The 21,690-nt window shown below is 46.9% G+C and overlaps 1 protein-coding gene across 1 annotated transcript; it reads left to right on the forward strand.

Moving 5' to 3' along the window:
* The first annotated feature begins 796 nt into the window (after positions 1 to 796).
* Positions 797 to 21,466, forward strand: LOC6587943 (205 kDa microtubule-associated protein). The gene is made up of 2 exons (XM_026984198.1): positions 797 to 3,172; positions 18,135 to 21,466. Exons 1-2 carry the CDS (start codon positions 1,340 to 1,342, stop codon positions 20,151 to 20,153), a joined length of 3,852 nt encoding a protein of 1,283 aa, XP_026839999.1. The 5' UTR covers positions 797 to 1,339; the 3' UTR covers positions 20,154 to 21,466.
* Positions 21,467 to 21,690: the final 224 nt, after the last annotated feature.

Consider the following 21,690-nt stretch of genomic DNA (forward strand, 5'->3'; position numbering starts at 1 on the left):
CCGACCTGACATGTTTTTCACCTATTCATGCATTTAATTATATTCCTGTATATATCTGTATATATCTATCCATATACATTTTTTCAATGTCTGCTTAATTCATTAGATATGATTATTCGAATCAATTCTCAAAGCACATTGTTGATCAAAAAACGGCGATGTAAGGTTCGTACAAGACTTGTAATATCCTTTAGCCGTTTTATCCTGTTGTTCACCCTTTCCATTGCCCATTTAAGAATGTAGCGCAGCTCAGGTAAAAGATATCGTGGTAAACGAGAATAGGAAGGATAGGATAGGTTGGATCTACAAGAATAATTTACAAACAGTATTCTTTTTCGCGGCTTAACTCAAGTTGTTCACCGCATTAGTTAGAGGTGGGTTAAGTTCGTTTCGTTTATCGGTATATTTCGGTATTTTTCTTGCCACCATTTGCCACACTCTAATGAGTTAACGTGTATTTACCATGTAAGGAAATGAATTTTGTGGAAATTGTGGTTGACTGTTTTGATTTAAACCCTTAATCTGACCACTATTGTAGGAAATTGACTTAATAATCGGCTAAAATTATGAAGTCAGACCTGAGGGTCTGTGCTAGCAAGTAATATTCAACCGAATATCCAAAACGAGGAATAGAATATGTTCCAGATTTAACACAAATAATTCGTCAGTATATTTACGGTATATTTTGAAATTTGTGACGTGTTCGGTATATTTCAAAGGCGGAAGACGGTATATTTCATCAGAATATGCGCAGCCACACTGTTCATATCAAAACTTTAATTTCAACTGAGCGGTTGCAGCGCGCGTCGGTCGGCTTGAAGGCGAACAATTCAAAAGTAACAAAGCCCAAGAAAATCTTATTTGAGAGTTAAACAGAAACACAGAAGGCGAAACCAAAACGTTCAAAACGTTTGTTAAAAGTTGAATGTGCTAGCGTGTACGTTATTAGTCCGTTTTGACATTTTCTCAAAAGTGCGAAAGAAGGGAAAAAGGACCGAGTGAAGAAGCAGCGAAAACGACAAGCGAAAAATTTGTTCGTGACTCGGCGGCTGTGCTGTTCTGTTCGCTTCTCCCTCCCGTTCGCCGCTCTCTCTGTGTGTGTTTGTGTGGTGCTGTGGTGCGGCGTGTATGTGAGAGGGCACAAGGAGAATTTGCAAGAAGCAAGAAAGAAACGCCAGAAAAAGAAGCGAGAAGAGAAATAAAACGCAGTGGCGTGTGAATCACGAGTAAGCTGAATCATTGTTATAATTTTTTTTGGCAAGCCCAAGAGCCAAAAGAAATTGTTTATTGCTAAAAGAGCACCGATATCCCCCAGAGAGAGATTGAGAGATACAGCAAAATGGAGCACGAGGACAACGCTCAGTTCGATAATTACATGAACCGCTTCGCGGAGAATATTCAGCAAATCGCTGGCGGTGCCGGCAATGCTGCCGATGCTGCCGGCGAGCTAGTGCCCAACATCGGCACCGCCTCCGTCAAGTCGGGCGAGCACGAAGACGACGAGGAATGGAAGTACAGACATGAAGTGCTGCAGAGCGAAAAGCAGCAGCAACAGCAGCATCTTGGCGGCTTCGGCGAGGAGGATTTCGGCGCTAACGTGGCAGGAAATGGCAACGGCAACGGCACCGGCAATGGGTTTGGCCACCACGAGGCAGAGCTGCTGATCGGCAATGGGCTGGGCAATGGCGGCGGTGCAGCCGCTGGCTTTAGCCTGGTCTACGAGGACGAAGACGTTGAAGTGATCAAGAACGACGGTGACTTCTCGACAAACTCCAACACCACAACGTCGACCGGCGAGGTGGCCGGCCTGGAGCGGCACGATCAGCAGCAGCTGCTGCTGGAGCCACAGCGAGATCTGCTGCAGCAGCAGCAGGAGCTGCTCCATCAGCAGGAGGACGAGGATGAGGCCAGCTCGGTGGCCACCACATATGGCACCAGCAGCCTGAGCGAGAACAATCCCACGCCGCTGGATCAGGAAGTGGTGGGTGGCCAACAGGAGGAACAGGAACAGGCACAGGACTTGCTCGAAGCCTTTGACAACAAGGAGAACAACGATCCTGTTGACGACCCCGAAGAATCTCACTCGCAACTCAATCCCAATGCCGTCGCATTTGTGCCCAATTTTGGCTCCCAGCCGTCATCCCCATTGCCCATGGAGGGTGAGCCTGTCCTGGGCCTGAATCCCCGCCAGCTAATTGGTGGTCCTCTCGACGATATGGTGGCGGAGAGTCCCCGCAAGGGCTCGGCCAGGGACAACATGGACGCCATTGCCGTGCCCGACGAGCGGGAGTTTGACATTGAGGCGGCCAAGCGACCCCATGAACTGGAGCAGGAAAACGATGTCTTTTCCGATGGCAACCTGGAGCAACAGCTCTTGAATGGAGCAGGCGCTGGCATTGTCCTGGGCGCTGCCCCGGTCCTCGAGGATGTCCTGGACCACGGCCCAGAGACCAGCGTTGACTTGGATCTGCCCGTGGACCAGATCATCGCCAGCAACGACATCATGAAGCAGTCGTTCTACGGCGAGCACAATGCCTCCATTGAGGACATACTCAACTCGGTGCAGCCGCTGCCGACTCAGTCGAGCGAGGATTTCGGAGCTGCCGAGAAGGAGCTGCTCAATGTGGAGGAAAAGGAACATGTTTCGCAGTCCCCCTCCACGGAGGAGCTGCAGTACCAGGCCAACGACGACCAAGACCAGATTCAGATTCAGCAGATCCAGCATCAGCAGCAATTGTTTGGCTCTGCCCCCGAGGACCCAATGCAGGCCTCGTTCTATCTGGAGCACACTTCCAGCGAGGCCCATCAGCAGCAGCAGGACCAGCAGCGCCCAGATGAAGATCTTTCACAGCTGCCCGGCGACTCTTCCGATCCCTTCGCCCAGAACGTCAACGACCAGAGCCTGCTGCTGGACACCAGTGCCCCACTGTTCAGCCCCGAGGAAATTGCCCCCGTGTCCAAACTGGACGCCAGTGCCCCCCCGTTCGTTCCCGATGAAAATGCGCCCGTGGCCAAGCTGGAGCTGGAGCCGCAGCAAGCCGATATTGTAGACATTACGCCGTCGCCGCTCTCCTCCACCGAGGAGAAGCATCTCGTCGAGGACACCAAGGAGACATTCGAGCAGGAGACTCTATTGTTCGAGCCAGTTGTCGAGGCCGGAGCTCCCCCACAGGTAAGCCGACCGCACCTGGGCTTGCACAAGAAGATGACTCATTAAAAGTGCCAAAAAGTCATCATTATTATGCACTCGTTCGTCATTTCATTTGTTTTCTCAACCCTGTTTACAAATATATATACATCTGTGCGTGTGCGTGTGTGTGTGTACCAGTGCCAGTACCAGTACCCATATGTGTGTTAATTTTTCCTGTCTTGCTTCCGTTCCTGCCCTGCCTTTGCGCCTCACCTGGCCCGCCTAAAAGAGAAATCATTAAATTTGTTGGTATACTCCTTTGTCCTCTCTGTACAGCTCCTGGCAGTGCATGTGCCGTGACCCCTCCATCTGTCCTTTGTCTGGTCGCACAGTGAAACAGTTGCAGTTTGCTGGCGGTCGCGGGGGAGGGGGTGCGGAAAGTGGGAGTGATAGAAATGTGTTTGCTGTCGAATATTTGTTTAAAATTACATTTTTCACCGAAAGTGGTTGCATTTATTGAGCCTTTACTGTGGTTATTGCACTTCTACGATCCTGGGGTGTGTACCGTTAACTCGCTCACGCGTCGAACAACGTCTCCGTCTCCTCTCTCTCTCTCTCTCTCTCTCTCTCACTTGCTATGTTTCCGCTGGCTCGGTCATGTCCTCGCCCTCGTTCTGGTTCTCATTCTCCTTGACGCGCTCTCCTGCTATTGCTCTGCACTCTCCTGTAGTGGTTGCAGCAGTCGTGCCGCCGGCCCGGCCCGGGGTCGGGTCGGGTCTCGACTGCCACTCAATTTTTACACTCAACAGGACACGCAAGTGTTTCCTTCGCCCTTCCCCTTGCCCCCTGCTCCCTGCCAGAGAGCGGAGCGAGTACATATTTGGTGGTGTTAAGGTTAGAGCCATGCTCTTGGGTGGGGTTTTCCCCCTTTGTCTCTGAGTGCGCGAATGTGTGCGAATGTGTGTTTTAATACTTTAAATTCCGATTTGAAATAATTAAGGGAGGCCCCAAGGGGGTTGTTGGCCATTTGCCTTTTGGCCATCATCCTCTCTTTATTGCCTGCCTTTGTTGTGTTTGCGTGTGTGTGTAGCACTTAAAGCTGTTGACCCGGCTCGAATAAGCACTTAAATATTGTTGTCACCATTTTTTTGGGACTTCCACCTTTTGTCTCTTTTTGTTGGATTTCCGTTCCAATTGGAATATTTTGGTCAAATGCATTCTTGTATGTACTCCACTGAACCTTTTGGCTCTCTCTCTCTCTGTCTCTTTCGTTGCTCTGTTTGCTCTCTGCTCTCAGACTGGCTGGCTGGCTGGCTGCAATCTGCATGGCCAGCAGCAACAACAAAAAGCGTAACAGTAAATGGCGTTGCCAACTTCTGCAAGAGCTGGCAACCTTTTCGCTTCGTTGCAAATTCCAGCTCCAATGCACACACACATACACCGATGCATATGCACGCTTTCATAATTACAACAACACTGAAAACAGCTGCACACAGACAAACGGACAGAGATAGCTAGACAACGAGTAGGCGCGAGAGAGCGAGAAGGGGAGTGAGAGACGAGCTTTTGGGTTCGCTTAATTGGGTCATATACGGTTTTCGCTTGCATGTGTATACGATTTTTATGATTCTCTTTATATTTGTTTTATGTGTATTTTCTTCTTTGTCTTGCTTTGGGCATTGTTGTTGGTGCTGTCGCTGCTGTTGCTGCTATCGGCATCGGCCACTTCCTGTGGGAGTTGTGCTTTGGGTGTAGCTTACGCCTGCAGACAAAACGATTGAAGAAAGCGGCCGCCGCTTGTCTTTTGCCCTCTCTTCTGCTTCTTCTTATTCTCCTCCTTCTGCATGCATTTCATTGTTTGCATATTACTATATTTATCAAAATGATTTGTGTCGTTTTGTGTCTCTCTTTTGTTATTTATTGCCATTCTGCTCTTCCCCTTTCCCTGTCACCCAATTCGTCCTGCGCAGGGGCCATGATGTTTTTGACCAGATGTTTTTCCTCAAGGGTATCTACAATTTCGGACCCTTTGCCAGCCCTTCTTTTTGTTGTTTATTATTACTCTGCTTTGGCGCACGCCACGTCTTCCCTTCCCTTCTCTTCCCTTCCCTTTCCTTCTGCTTTGCTTTGCTTTGATACGATTCCGTTCCGTGTCGCATGCCAATTATTACTGTTTATTTATCGGCAATCACATATAACAACAACATTAGCGTAACAGACAGTTTGTCACCGATCTTGTAAACAAAAACAAAACAAAAGAAAACAAAAGAAAAACCAGCAGCCATTTAGCCGCCGGGCGCGGGCATTTTTATCAACGAAAAATGAGACCCTACACAATTTTCAAGTGGTTTTCAACGTGTGGTCATTAAGTTGTTTCGTGAATGGGCTCTTTGATTGATTTATGGCCAGATAACATGATGATTGTCTGTTAATTGGCAGCAGAAGGTGCTCTCAGCGGCCAACAGCCAAAGGCAATCGTGTTAATCTAACATTAAAAGGTCGGGGGGGCTGTTCTCGAAAACGAAGGGAAATCTTTCAGATTTTTAAATATATTAAATATTCTTTTATTGTTATAAGTTTTCAGCATTCTATTCCACCTCTTACCTTTAATATAATATATTTAATGTTTTAAGAATAAACTCAGTCAATACCTACTGCACGTACCACGAAAGGACTGCAGGTCACTGTCTGGCTGCGACACATGCAACAAAGCTAAGCATCACCAACCCAAGACAGCTATAGGAAATGGTCATCGAAACCCGGGAACATCTCATCTGCAACTGGCCGAAAACAACCTGGTCGCCCTGGTCCTGGCATCACTAGAAGATGCCTCTAAGAGGACGCCCAAGGAACTACTTGCCTTTGCTAAAAATACCTCGATTGTCGACGACTTTAAAACCTGATAAGCACTCCCGCGACGATTCATACCCCCCCCCATCCTGATAACCAAGGGCCTTACTGGCCTATGGGGGCCGTTCCGGTTAACCTAATCTACTACTTAAAGAATAATCGATACGATTGCCAGAGCTTTCGGGAGCCCTGAATATCTGAGGCACATACAAAACAGCATTCATTGCACTTTGCTCTCCTGCTGCTCTAATCACGCCAATCTATTTATAAAATCAAAGCCTGAGAATAGCGCCAGCCCACAATCTGATACATATATGTACACATAGAAAGATAGATAGATGGAAAGATGGAGAGATAGAGAGAGAGAGAGAGAGGATGCACTTAAAAATTAGACAAACAACAAACTGATAAATGCGCAAAATTGTTCACGCGTCTGGCTTATGACTCAGCTCGAAAAAGGTCTACCTACCGGCCTATCGCCGGTGTCTGTGTCGGTGTCTACGATTCCCACAATGGGGCAGAAACAATTACAATTGCAAGCCGCATAGAATTACAATTACAAAATACAAAATACAAAATACAATTTGTATTGTTTGAAGAGAAACTTTCCCTAGAGCTTCGCTTCGACGCTGTAGTTCACACAATTCGCATGACATTTGCTCTGGAACCATTTTTTTCGGTTCAATTAAAATTTATACAATTTACATACATTTGCATTTCCATTTGCTGCATTATCATTGTGTTTTAGACTGAATCTTTGAATGACAACTGGTCGGGTCTGGTCTGATCAGGCCACCATACAGTATTATTATTATTTTATTTTTTTCCCGACTGTAATTGAGCGCACTCGTAATTTAAAACAGAGCAAAACAAATATATATGTACAATATATTGTGTTTATGTGTGACCCTCCAAAAGTGAATTTATTTAGCAAATAAAGTGTAGGTACATTCCAGAAATTGTGCAAGGGGAGTGCTTCTTAGGTTAGGGGTATTCCTGGATTGGCTTTGGGTTTTTAAACCACACTGAATCGTTTATACAGGGCAACAAATGGACGAAAGTCGTATCTAATAGACCTTCTTAAAAATTGATCTGGCAATTTAAGACCCCACGCAGAGTTCTTGGTCTATCGAAGAAGGAGCGTCGTACCCTTAGCTTAGCTTTTGCCGAAAGATACCCAGTAGTGTCCTTAGAAAAATGCAATAATGAAAACAAAAAATTAATCTAATTAAGAGAGTCATAAGAAAGCCGATCATATGGATTTTATTTGAATTTTAATGTTCCGAAAGCACGAATTTATCCAATTTTGCGGTGCTTTGTCGTCCTCCAGCGCCACAGTACCCACAAATAATTGAATACAGCTTGCTTTCATACAAAAAATTTGAATATTTAACTGTTTTTGTTAGCAAAAAATCACATAACAGTGCAACCGTAGAGCCTGCGCCTCTGGGGCCAGATATATAGCATTTTGCTGGTCTTTAAAAGGAGAAAATTCACTAAAAATTTGCATAGATCCGTTGCCATGTCCCATCGTAGGCACATGCTGGAATACCATTAACACGTTTTTGATGCCTGCTACTTTTTATTTGTGCAGTCCAAGGCCTGACCCCAGCACGTGGCTGGATGAGGGGGGAGGGGGCCCAGACTTTATGGCCCAGACTTACAAAATGCTTTTCGGCTTAACAGCCCCTGGAGCCCCTGGAGCCCCTGGAGCCCCCGGAGCCACAGAGCCTGGCCTGTAATTAAATTGAAAAATCCATTAAGATTATTAGCTCAATTAAAATTGCAGTTCGCTTCTTTCTTCACTCTCTTTCTGTCTACAGTAATTTAGTTCACACACACACATCAGATAGATACTCATGCAACGTGGCTTTTGCCGAGGCGCCACTCCATGACTATGGGAATGCGATTGCAATTGAGTGACGCCTGACGCCTGACGCTTGGCGGTGGGGCAAGCAACGGTTGGTCTGGTCTGGTCTGGTCTGATTTTTCTTCGCTCTCTCGTACTTTTGAAACCTACGCGAAGAAGGCGCAATGGCACCCAACCTTGTCTGCCCACACAGGACAAGTGCTTAGAGATACAGATAGATAGATAGACCCAGGCTCAGACCCAGACTCCACTGCTGCTGCTGCTGCCCACCTATCGACAGACGCCCAAAGCGTCCCAAAGTGACAGCCAGAAGGAGAGAGAGAGAGAGAGAGAGAGAGAGAGAGAGAGAGAGAGAGAGAGAGAGAGAGAGAGAGACAGAGAGAGACATACCGATGTGTGTATCTCAAAACTCCGCATGTCTGGGGATGTCTGTATGTATCTGTGCGAAACTCGTTTCGGCCCCAAAAAGCCAAAAAGCAGAACAATTGCAAGACAAGACAAGAAATCTCTTGCTGCAATATGATTGCTGCTGCTGCCACTGCCACTGCGACTGCTGTGTGGGTTGACTGTGGAGTTGATTGCCAAAAAGCAGGCACACACGACTGGAGGAGCACTTGACGACGCTGCCAATCCTCCGGGCCAGGAGGCCCAGGCCAACTCAGGCAGACGGAGACGACTTGACGATTAATTGCAGCATTTTACATTTCGAGTTCAAAAGAAAATGCTTGCAGCAGCAGAGGCAGAGGCAGAGGCGGCAGGGGCAGCATCATCAGCCAGAGTCAGAGGCAGAGCCATTGCTTGTATCTGGCAGATACAGTATCTCGTGCGGCCTTTTTGCCGCTGCATTTGTATGTGTTATCTAAATTTACATTTTCCCCATGTACATGTATATATTTCATATATATCTGTACTTTTGCCCGTTCCGCGGAGAGAGGCGACACTTATGAGCGCCCTGCACTTTCGCTGGCTGCATCTTTTGAGATAGAACTCAGTGCCAGTGCTTCCTGCTGCTGCTGCTGCTGCTGCCCCTGCCTCCTCTTGGTCAGTGTATTTATAAAAATGCAAAATCCTCTGCCAAGTGCCAAGTTCAATAGCTTTTCATACACCCCTGAGGGGCAGGAAGGGGGGCAGGAAGGGGGGCAGGGAGGAGATACTTACACGAAAAAATCATTATTCAAAACGGGAGACAAAATGTCGCTGGGTGCATGTTTCTGTTGAGTTCTGTTCCTGGTTTTTTGGCCCCTGCAGCGATGGATTGGATGGATGGATGGACGGATGGTTGGCTGGCTGGGATGCCGGCAAGGATGGCAAGCTGGCAGACCCCAACTCCAGAGAGGTCTCCCCTCGGCACAAAAATAGAATTTAATCGCTTCGAGGCTGAAGCAGTGGGCTGGTATCCAGTGGGGTGTGTCATCCATCCAGTTGCGAAAAAGAAAGAGTGTTGTGTGTGTGTGCTGTTAATTGAAAGACATTCCAGAAAGAGGCCATCCCAGCGACGATCCACTCACTGCAGTCATCTGTCTTCCGCCCCAGCCACTGCACCTGCCCCTGCCCCTGCCCCTGCCCCTGCACCTGCCCCTGCACCTGCCCCTGCCCCTGCTGTATGTTTTCGGTGAGGAAAACTATCCGCAAGATTGATGTTTTCATGCCAGAGCTGGGTACCCGCCTTAAACTGAACCTATTTGTCTTCCAAGTGCTGCCCATCCGCTCTCGAATGGAGATTTAATGCATGTCTAACAAGACATAACAGTTTCTTTCGGCGACAATAACATCTTGATGGAACGGAGAGAGAGAGAGACGTGGGGAGAGAGGATTGGGATAGTAAAACCTGAGAACCAAGTCCGCTGTGGCCTCGTGTCTTGCTAGAGCCATTAAACTGGTTAAATTTAGTTGGAAATTAAAATAATTTTGTCACATTTAGTGCTATAAAAAAAACCTGAAAACATGGAAAGGAAACTCACATAAAGATCAAATGTGGTTTATAAAAGCATTCATTTGCTTGATTTGGATGTGATTTAGGGGATGTACTATGACTAATCACTATCACTATCTAATATCATTGAAAATATACGCATTTATTGACCGGTACTCTAGTATTAGGTCATCTAAGCATTCGTAAGAGAAAAACAAACCTTATCGGCGTGACGTGAGTTGAACCGGAGGCGAACCGTGAGTAGAACTTCCATACAGCGAATCTCAAAGGGACAAATAAGGGAAATCGTTATACGTGAAATTCGTCATATCCGTAACAATAAATTTTTTTAAGCCTATTTTGCTTTAAAATATGTATATATGTATATGTATAACTTTGTTCTACGGAAGTTCGTTATAGAGAAGCTCGACTGTCTTACGCCCATACTTTTCTATGGTAGACGATATTTTTAGAAAGTGGAGCTCCGGGCTTCACTCAAAAGCCATTCCAGCTCGGCCGATGTAGCAGATGACTGAGATTTAGTCTTTGGCCGTCGTGCACATGACATGTATTTTGTGTTCCAAAGTCGAAAGAAAACAAAAAGAATGAAAAAATAATTCAAATTATGTTTTAAATATTTTGTAATTATTTAACATTAAAAATCATAATTTAATTTGTAAACATATATATATATCTAAAAACATATATTAAACCCCCTGGCGCGCTCTCTCACAGAGTAGCTTAGCAGAGTAGGGTGCCTGATTGATGACAGGTGACAAGATATCACCTTCTCTTTTAGAGTGGTTCCGCATAATTTGTATAATAAAATGTTTGGTCATCTGCCAGAAATGTTTAGATATCGCTTTGGTTCCTTTGCCTTTAGCCGCTGCCAGGCCTTCGCCTATCGCAGTTATCGCAGAGCACTTGCCCCGCAATTAATCACACTCCAAATCCCATAAACATTCCCTGATAATAACTTCTTCTAGAAGGAAAGGCCAACTGCTATTTATAGTTGGAGTTATCTCCGCCTGGATTCCATTTCTAATGCCACACAAGTCGTGCAGAGACAGAGAGAGAGGCGGGCGGGTATATGGGTGGATAAATGGATCGTAAATAAAAGTAAATGTGGAGTTCTAGCCTGGGTTTGAGCCCTGGAGTCATGGATCATGTTTGTCATAAAAGAAAATTGTGCAAAATAAATTCCGAGAATAGAGGAAAATGTTTCGACCTGCAGGTCAATTTACTTTAATTAATCATAAAAACAGATACAGAACAAGAAACAAGCCAAGACACAAACAAAACGTCAAATTTAATAACAGAAGAGACTTGCATTGGCTTTGGGGGGCCCTCGCCAACATCTATCTATAGGAATTGACAGAACAGAACGGAACGGTCTGGAACGGTCTGGATGGAATGGGTGGGGAGTCGCCTCGGCCTGCTTCTATGGATGGTTTAGTGGAGCTCCAACTTTCAAATTGTCCAGAGATGATTGCACTTCCCCCCGGCCACAGCCCCAGCCACAGCCCCAGCCACAGCCACGTCTTCGCCGAAGAGAGTGTGAAGCCAAAGCCAAAGCCAACGCCAAGGCATTGGCCATTAGCCACAAGGCTTTTTGCCTTGCCTCGCCTTGCCTTGCCTTTGTCTAGAGCTTCGGGGGCCCCCAATGCTAAAGAACTCATAAAATAAAAAGTGGCAGAAGTACGACGGGTATCTATGGCAGAAGAGCCCCAGAAGCCCCAAACCAATGTTCGTGCTGGCCAAGTTTGTTGGCCAGGTGTTTTATTACCATTTGTGCTATTAACAATTTCTTTTGGCCCATGTTTCATGCTCTTTTTGTATCTCATATTTTGCACTATTATGAATTTGCTAGATACCCTCTCTCTTCCCTCCCTGCCTCCCTCCGCTCTCTTTCTTTGCGGACCGTTTTGATTGGTGGAGGGGGACCCTCCTTTGGAGCGTTTTCGGTTTATGGCCAGGCCGAGAGTCCAACTGTTGGCCAACAAAGCCAGTCAATTTCATGGCTGCGGCTGCGGCTGCTGCTCCATTCTAATGTATCCATCGGATGACTGCAATGTGGTTTCGTTTCTTTCTTTCTTCTTGTAATTGTATCTTTTCGGTACATTCTGTATCCGTTGAATACTTTCACAAAAGAACCAAAAACAACACACAAAAAAACAAAAACAAGCCGCAGTTAAATCTGTTTCATGTCCGTCGCTTTTCCACATTGCATTTTCTTGTCTTGTTTTTCCTTTTTGTTTCGTACTGGCAAATGTAGCTGTATCTTTAGCTGTGCATCTTTATCACATTACCGAATGGATTTATGGAGAGGGGAGTGAGCACTGGCTCTGGCTCTGGGGCAAACCAATCTGGCCTTTCACTTGGCCAAGAACCCATTACCATTACCATTCCTAATCCCATTTGGAGGGAGAACTGATTTATCATCGAACTTCACAGAAAATTAATTGAAATACTAAAATGCACTTGGTATTTTTTTTTTTTTTTGATGGATTCGAAAGATACAGCAATGGAATTGCAAGAAGCGCAGAAATGCTTCCCCTATGAGAGCCTGGGTTTTCGAGCCACCAGATAATAGTCTTCCTGTTTCCCCTGAACGAAACTTTTGCCTCTTCAAAGTTTCATTTTATCTTGGGCCCTGCGTCTGGTTCGGGGTCTTTCGAAACTTTCTGCATAAATCCAAAGAAAGAAAAAAAGAAAAGTTCCATCTAATAAATTTTCTGCATGAACATTTTTTTGTTATTTTCATTTTTGTGGTTTCCTAAACAAATTACAAACAAAGTGGGGGGAAAAATTGGCAGATTTTCTCATATTTATTTTGGACAAGCCTCATACAAGATTTTCCTTTCCTTTCTGTCAAAACCGAGCGAAAACGCCAGCGGCAACAGAGCAACCGCAGAGGAGGAGAGAACATGCCCCAACATCATCATCATCATCCACTCGGCGGCATCGCGTTGGGCTTTTCTTTTGGAACTTGGGAACTCTCCAAAGTACAAAAGCAAAAGGCAAAAATTATAAAACATAATTAACTTTCTATTCTTTTGGACTTGATTCGTTTCTTGTTTCTCTTGCCCCTCTTGCCCCTCTTGCCGCAAAACACTTCAGACAGCGCTCCAGCCAGCTAGACCGACCTCATCATCATCATCATTATGATTATCATGTGGCAACATGGTTTCGCAAATTTTTGTTGGCGGCTGTCTTGACTCCATCTGACTCTCCCCCTCCACGTATCCGTATCCGTATCTTTATCTTTGACTGTGTCTGTGTCCAACTCTTGCCAGTTTGTGCCCTGCTTTATTTCTTTTCTTGAGATCTTTGGTGCTTTTTTTTTTCGTCTGGCTTGCGAAAATGTTGCCATGGCCGTTTGCCGGTTTTCCTACACAATTTGCGCTGTATCTAGTTCTTTTTTTTCTTTTATTGTGGTTTATTAATTTTTTGTATTATTTATGCCAGAGCGCCGCCATAATTCATTGAGTCCGAGCCGGGGCTGAGTTGGCGTTGAGTCGGTGTATCGTTAATTGTCCAAAATTATATTAAGAGAATGACGGACAGAAGCGCTCCCCGCCCCGGGGGGCGACCACGCCCCACAAGGCCGCCGCCGACTCATTGACATTTCTCGAGCGAGTGGCTGACTAAGCGCAAAACCCATAATGAAAAGCAACAAGAAAACACACGAGAGCACAAAAAGAGAAAATGTCGCAGTGCATTTTCTTGACCTAAGTCATTTCCGCACTGATATGAAAGCAGAGAGTGCAGCAGGAGAGAGCGAGGAAGGGGCTCCCACCAAAGATAATAGAAATAGAAGTAATAGAGTGACCAACGCCCAAAGCAAGTCCTGCGCTCCTAACAGATCATCCTCCTCCAATACGGGTAAAAAAAAGCACAAAAAACTTAATTAAAATTCCAAAAAGGTGGATTTGCTTCATGCCTCAGTGCAACTGCAGCGCAGTCGCAGCGGCAGTAACTTTGTGTGTAAGAATGATGAAAATACATATAACATTTTCCATTAATCACCATTGGGAGATTAATGATGTGCAGCAGCAGCAGCACATGAGCCGCGGCTGCATCTACCAAAAAAGAAGCAAAAAATAATAAGGTGGAAACAATAGAATATATGCTCATGCGCCCAGCGCTGGCTGCATGTTGCGTGTTCCTCTCCAGTTGCATGTTGCCTGGCTGCCTGCTTGCTGGCTTGCTGGCTTGCCACACGGTTTCAACATTTATTGCTCATCATAATTGCCGCGGCACAGTTAACCAAGCAGGATAGGCAGAGAAAACGAAAGAGAGAGAGGGATAGAGGTAGAGGAAGAGTGAGCCAAGCGCTGCAGCCTGCAGGGCATATTAGTGTCTCCCTCGCTCTTTCTCCCACTCGCTGGCAAACAAAAAAGAAATAGAGATGAGAGGATTTGGCAATTTCTGGATGAGTCACAGTTTACAGGGCATCGGTTGGGTCGCTGCTGCCCGCACTCTTGATGTTCGCCTTCTTTTCCTTTTGATTTGTCACTAATTTTTTTTCGCATATTTAAAAATAGAAATTACATAGCCGCACAGCCCCAATAGAAGCAAAAGCAAAAACAGCAGCAGCAGCAGCCACACTTCATTACGCACGCACACACACACACACACACACACTCGCATAAGGGAAGGAACACATGCAAAAGTCAAATAAAAATGCAAAGAGCAAACTTTTTCGCTTTATTTGGCATTGTATTTGGAGAGTTTGTGCCTCTCTCTCTCTCTCTCTGTTTCTCCTTTGATGAGAGTGCGTGTGCCCCCTCCCTCATGCCCCGATCAGATCATCAAGAGCGTCGCCATGGAACATCATGGATCATCAGACAGCCGGCGGCGAATGCGAATTGTGCGTATGAAAAGGGAACGGCCCAAGACAGTGGAACATTAAGCTGTTTTATTGTGGTTGATTATTATAATCATTTTGTGCATACATGTACACACTTTTATGGTTAGTGAATGAGTGTGTGTATGCGTGTGCATGGCCAAAAACGGTTGACAGTTCGGACCGATAGAGACCCTGCGCAGCGACTGTCAATTGCATTCCATTTTTGTACAAACCTAATGGCCACTGTGGTCGCCTCTCCTCCGTCCTCCGTCCTCCTTAGAGAGTGTGTCTCATTTCCCCCGTGTGCCTCGCGGTGCCCAGTTTTGGCTGTCTAACGAGCCATGTGTGGCAGCAAACGGCAACCGTTGGGTCGGTCGGACGTCGCGTACATCGAACGTCGAACATTGAATGTCGAATGTCGCATAGCAGCAGCAGTAGGGGAGAGCCGGAGGAAGGCCCGGCAAAGACATGGACGACTCAATACCAGTGATTTGTTGTATTTGCGCACAAATTTGCGACTCTATAAATTGTCTTGTACGCTTGTGTGCGGATCTCTGTATAAAATTATAGCCGGCCATTTGTTCATACTAAAACAACCGTACAGTCAGCTACGCTCCTGCTTATGCGATCATTCTCCTCCTCCTACTCCTCCTCCTGCTCATGCAAATCCACATACAACGCCATCTGTTGAACTTGATTTTTCTTTTGCTCTCTTTTACCTGCCCCCAGTCGCACTCTCTCTCTCTCGCTGTCTCTTTCTCTCTGAATCGCACAAGTTGACGTCAACTTTCGTGCAATTTCTTCATTTGCTGCGCACTTTTTTGCAATTATCCAAAGCCAAAAATTCACATGAGAGCCAGCCGAGCCGCAGCTAGAAATTGTTGATGTCATCGTTGCGTTCTTTGTTTGCCTTTTGGCAAGCGGCAAAAAGCACGGACAAACACCAACAAAACCACCCACCAACAGCGGCAGAGCCGGTGACGGCGACCGTTGACGCCTCGTTGAGCAAATCAATGAGTGTGTGAGAGAGTGAGACCCATTGTTGTACTCTTTGAGGGAGAGAGTATTATGATTTTGCTCAAGTATTTACTACGTGCAAAGAAGCTTATACATATATTTATTTATGTATTTCTGATAAGCATCAGCCGTAAGGCTTAACCAAATTGGGTTTAAATCAGATATGAAATATCATACGATTATATGGACATGGCAGCCAGGGTATCAAAAGCTTCGCTCCCATTTCTTTTTCTGTGCATGTATTTTTGCTGCCGGCTTCTTCGAGTGCCAAAATGATTTGTAAATAGACAGAGAGAGAGAGAGAGGGAGAGGGTTTGCGGTACTCTAGCACACAGTGAAATCTCTTTCATTGAGTGGACCACAAATTGAATGTGCAAATCGTTAGACATTGTGTGTGCCCACTGTACACATTTGTGTGTGCAAAAGTACGAGTATTGGTTGGCCAAATAGATTATTTGTGCAAAAATAAAAAGCAAAACACTCAATTAACACACCGGGCAGGCCGGCCGGCCGGCAATCGCCGCTACAGAGAGCGCTGCCAACTTGTGCGGCTATCAGCTTCCACACTGATAAAATACCGAGCAATTATCGCGGCGATTAAAATGCACACAGGGAGTGGGGCAGTGGAGTGGAATGGGCTTGCAGAGTTATTTGAAAACGCGTATTACATCATTTCTAGTCATGATTGATTAGCAAATAGCAGCGACGATGAGTCATGGGGCAAGGAACTAAGTCTCGAGAGAGCTCCGACTAAGCTGGGGTTTGTCTTTCATGCTTCTTTCTTTCTTTTTGTTGTTGTTTTTTTTTTTTTTTTGGACTTATTCGCTTCAGCTCACTTTTAACCCCATTACGCTTGAGCAACAGTCCAAGCAGTGCAAAGCAGTGGAGAGAGAGGAGAGCAAGGCAAAAGAAAGTCCGACCAGCCCGACCAGCCGGCAATTGCGCGAGGCGAGTGGGCTAAAAGTGGGCAACCGAACTGGGAAACCTGGCAACCCGGGGACCTGGCAACGAACGGGGCCCCGGCTGGTGGCATTTACTGGTCAATGACATTTTCGAGTTTCAGATCGCTCTCTGTGGTGTGATGTGCTCCGATGTGCTGCGGTGTGGGTCGACGATGCGGTGGTGCGGTGTGGCCTGGCCTGGTCTGGTCTGGTCTTTGCGTGCCACAGAAGAAAAGTGCCGGAAAAAATGTTAACGCTACATTTTCCCCTGCGCCAAAACTAACGCCGAGTCACACTACTAAGTCACTGACACGTTTCCTGTCATCTGACTGTTGTTTTTTTTCCCTTCTTTCTTTCTCTATCTTTGGTTTTTGTTGTTGCTGTGTATGTATGCCCTGGCCATGTCATCGCTGGTTTGGCTCTGTGCCTGCGGTCTGGTTGTTGGTAATACAGTGCGACATGGGGCTGGAATACTGTCCAGCAATTGCCATGACATTGTCGGGGGGCTGTTCCTGTTCCTCCTTAGTTGCTCCCGCTGCCGCTGCTTTCTCACTTTCACAAGTTCTCTGGGCTCTTCTCCGGGCTGATGTCATCATTATCATAATTTGTATGCATTAGTAATGTGTCTGCGTGTCAACCCTGGACCCTCCCTGGCAAATGCGCAGACAACACTCCCCTTAGTTTACTCCGAAATCTACAGTTACCCTGGGGGTGAGTGCAACGTCCTGAAAGGGCTGCCACTTTGTACCACATTTTGGGATTACTTTTACAGTGTTACCTACGGATGTGGGATGTGGGTTGTGGGTGGCAAGATTGTCCCATAAAACATGCACCATTTAAAAGCACTTTAGTTGATTTCTTTTCGTCAAAAATCCTTCCTGGAAAATGTATATTTGAATATTGCCTGCTTTGGGGCGCGGTCGCTGTACCGATATAAAAAATATTCCATCCACTTGCTTTTATATACGCGTATGTGGGGCATGTGGGGCCCACAGTCCAGGCCAGCCCAGATGATATTCATTCCTGTTTTCCCTCCGTATTTATTTAGCTGGAAATTTGTCTGTCTGTCTTCGTGGTGTGATTTATTTTCGTTGGAGCACAAAATACTTTGGTTGCTGCATCTGTCAGATATTTTTACGAGCCACGAGCAATAATGCCATAAGTAGCGCGCAGAGGGAAAACTGTTGTGCCACCATTTTGCTGTGTGCGTTGTGCCCCCAGACAAACGGAGATGTCTTTCAATGGACGGGGGCTTATTGCATTTATCGATTTAACAGCACTGAAAACTTCGAGAGGGGGGATTCCAGACAAACGGGAGACTGGAAGACAGCGACAATGGAGAGCCAGACACTTACCAAATGCTTCTTTTTGTTGTCTTTCGGCGATGGCGATGGCGATGGCGATGATGTTGTTGATAATTGTATTTTGGTTTAGTCATCTTCGGGGTGTGGTGCCTAGCATTTCCAATTCCCCCAATTCCCCCGAATCCCCCGAATCTTTTCCACGTCACTTAATAATCTTTTCTACCCACTTGTTTTTCCGTTTCCTTTCGTTTTCCGCAGGTGGAGGAGTACGCTGCCTTCAATGCAGCTTCCGGCTATGAGGCTCAACGCTCCGTCGAGGCAGAGGCGGAGGTGGAGGTGGAGCTGCAGGAGGAGGAGCAGCTCGCCCCGTCACCGGGAATCAATCCATTTGCTGCGCCATTCACGCCCGCACACTTGGCCGAGGAAGTCATCGTGGCCCAAGAGCTGCAACCGGAAATACAGGAAAACTTCAACCAGCTGCAATTGCAGGAGGAACTCATCGATGAGGAGTACCAGATTAGCCCTGAGCCTGAAGCCGCCGCCCCCGCCCCCGTCAACGTGTTCCCCGACTTTGCTGCTGCCGCGGCTCCAGCTCCAGCTCCAGCTGAGGCTGCTGCACCCTTTTTCAATGGCTTCGAGAGCAATGCCACCCCAGAGCCGGTGCTCCAGCAGGAGGAGATTAGGGAGCCATCGGTGCTGCTCTACTCTGAGCCAGCTGTGGAGGCACCAGCTCCGGCTCTTCAAGAGCCCGAGCTGCCTGTGAGCTCTGAAGCAACTTCCGAAGCAGTTAAACCCGTTTCTAATGCATTTGACCTGGACGACACTCCGGTGGCTGAAGCAGAGCCCATCCCTGTGCCCGCCAGCGAACCCGTTGCCGAGGAGCCCCCCGTGGTCGCCGCTGCTGCTGTGGTGGCTGCAGCTGCAGCCGCTGTCGCCGGCACTGCCGTGGCCGCAGCCGCAGCCAAGGCCAAGGGAAAACCAACTCACACTGATGCCAAGAAGCCGGCTGCCAAGCCTGCAACCACTACGGCTGCTGCCAAGCCCAAGCCAGCAGCTCCTTCTGCGGCAAAGAAGCCCGCAACAGGCCCCACAACAACAGCAGCACGCCCTCGGACGGCACCAGTGGCTCCCAGGACCACGACTGCATCGTCGTCGACAGCTGGCAAGCCGGCCACCACTGCCCGCAAGCCGCTGACCAGCTCGGTGGGAACTGCCGCTGCCAAGACGGCACCCAGGATCACCACCACAGCCAGTGCACGACCAGCGACAGCTCCGGCCGGCCGTACGGCTCCCGCCAGCAAGCCGTTGGCCAGCAAGCCCCTGGGCAGCACTTTGACCAAGACGACGACCAGCACAACGACAGCCGCTCGCAGCGCTGCCTCTGCCAGCCTGGCGGCACGCAAGCCTCTCCCTTCGGCCTCGGCCAATGCAGCTGGTGCCAGCAGCGCCAGCAGCCTGGCCAAGCCACGTTCGGCGACCACCACCAGCACTGGCGCACCCAAGCCGAAGGTGCCGTCGCCTCGCAGCGCCGCCCCTACTGGCGCCAGCACAGCCCGCAAGGCGGCGACTGCTGCTTCCACAACGATTGCATCCTCGCAGGGCGCTCGTAGCCCCACAAAGCCAACGACCAATGGACTGGGCAAGAGCACCGCAGGCAGCAGCACTACTACCACCACCACTACTCGCGTCAAGTCGGCCACAACGGCCAATGGCACAGGCACTGGCACTACTACCACATCGACAACAAAGACTTTCACAGCCCGCCCGGCACCCAAGTTCACGCACTCGATGGCCAGCGGAACCACCGGCAGCAGCAGCACCACCACCACCACGCGACGCTCCCTGCTGGCCACGAGCTCGACCACGACTGCGGCCCAGCGCAAGTCCTCGCCCCTGAAGCCCAGCAACAACACGCTCAGGGCGTCGCCTCTGAAGTCAGCCGGAAGCGCCTCCACCACGCCGCTGAAACCGAAAGCCAAAGAAACCGCAGCCGCTTCCAAAGCCTCGCCGGCCACTCTAAAGGCGCCCAAGGTGCCCACCCCGATGAAGGGTGCAGCCCCTGGGGCCCCCATTAGGAAACCAGTGCCGGCTGAGCCGGCTCCTCCGGCCACCAATGGCGAGGAGGAGCAGCAGCCACCCATTACCCAGAACGGCAACGGATCACACGAGGCAGAGGTCGTCGCAGAGGAGTTCCCAGTGTCCCAGGATCAGGAACAGGCACCGGCTGTAGCTCCAGCTGCAGCTCCACCCGCAGAGGTGTCCCTGCTGGATTTCTAAGGAAAAAAACACGATAATTACTTTACTAATATTATAAACATATTAAGCTAAAGTACTTTGTGCGCGCGCGGACATCAAGAGAGGAAAATAAGATGGGGAAAACTGAAGAAACGGAAAACTTTAAGACAGAAAATCGAACCCGAATTGTGAATTGTGGGCCCCGATACCGATGCTCCAATGCAATCGAACCGAACCGATCTATTAATACATCGACTACGATTTCGATTTCTTTATAGATATTTATATATATATTAAATGTATGTTATTAAAACGAAGCCCCAGAGCGAAAGCAACGTTTTGTGCTATTTTGTGAAGGTTTTTTGTACCGCTGTGGCAAATGATTATACTATATGGTGTGCTCTGTTTTTTCTCGCTCATTTATTTAAGTTTTTTAGTAATTGTTCCTCACACGCTCTGTTATTTCTTTCGCCCATGTGCTAAGCGAAATTTTTGTATTGCTCCGAACGGCACGACGGCACCCAAGCGCATCGCGAAAAACCACACAAAATAATTGTCATTTTTGCAACATTTTTAAAGGCAAAGAAAACCCAATTGCGAAAGAAAAAAGCCCAAAAAAAAAACATTGTCAAAAAGGGAAAACGCAAAAAAAAAAACAACAAAAATCAAATAAAACTATGAAAAAATATCGTGTAGGAAGAACAAGAAAAAGTATAACTGTAGCTATTAGTCGGCGTTCTAACAAGTTAATGGGAAGAAGAAGAAAAACCATAAAAAAAATCAAAACTAATCGAACAAGAAGGAAAAGCAAACAAAATTTGCGCAGCTGAAATGTTAGACTGCTAACCATTAAAAAACGAAAACAAAAAGAAAAGAAAAATAACTTATAATATTACTAAAGGATTCAAGCAAGAATCGATGTGTTTTAACTGTCCTCCAAGCACACACGCATATATTTTATTGATTTAAAAATGTTTTGTATACGTTCCTCCAAGTCTACTTAAAAGAAAAGAGTTACAAAAATTGAATTTGCTTGAAACCCCGAAGAGCAATCAAAATCTTAACCCAGTGTATCATTTTAACTTCAGCAAAAAAAAAATCTTGAAAAGTTTTCTGTTTTAACACATTTGAAAAGCAGTTTTTAATGCCACCAGGAAACTGGTTTCATTGTATTATTATTTTTTAATTCGTTAAAGACAAACATCAGCAAACAATCGGCAGAACGAACATTTAATGTAACTCTACAGCACCATCCCCGAATCACACACACTCTCTATACATATACTCTATGTTTAAAACGATATTACCAATTAAAAATTAAACAAAAACGAACAAAAAAATACTTAAAAAGGAAACATTACAACTTTTGATTTGTTTTATTTTATTTGTATTTCATTTTTTAATTTATTCCTTCGGTTTTAGTATATACAGATCCCGTTTCAATATTTATGTATATGGAATGAGAGATACCAAAGCGTCAACGACTCGAATTTATTGTATTGAGAAAACCAATTTTGCCTGCTTTTGTGAAAGTAAACACCTCCCCTGTCCCCAGTCCCCTGCCCTGTCGGGGGGGGGG

This window comes from Drosophila persimilis, unplaced genomic scaffold (genome assembly GCF_003286085.1).
Source record: "Drosophila persimilis strain 14011-0111.01,24,50 unplaced genomic scaffold, DperRS2 tig00000000-arrow-pilon, whole genome shotgun sequence".
Lineage (NCBI taxonomy): Eukaryota > Metazoa > Arthropoda > Insecta > Diptera > Drosophilidae > Drosophila > Drosophila persimilis.

Excerpts from the sequence above, each read along its gene's own strand:
- LOC6587943 (XM_026984198.1), top strand. The coding sequence starts at position 1,340 with ATGGAGCACGAGGACAACGCTCAGTTCGATAATTACATGAACCGCTTC. Across the intron at positions 3,173-18,134 it reads AGGCCGGAGCTCCCCCACAG|GTGGAGGAGTACGCTGCCTT; the intron begins GTAAGCCGACCG and ends CGTTTTCCGCAG.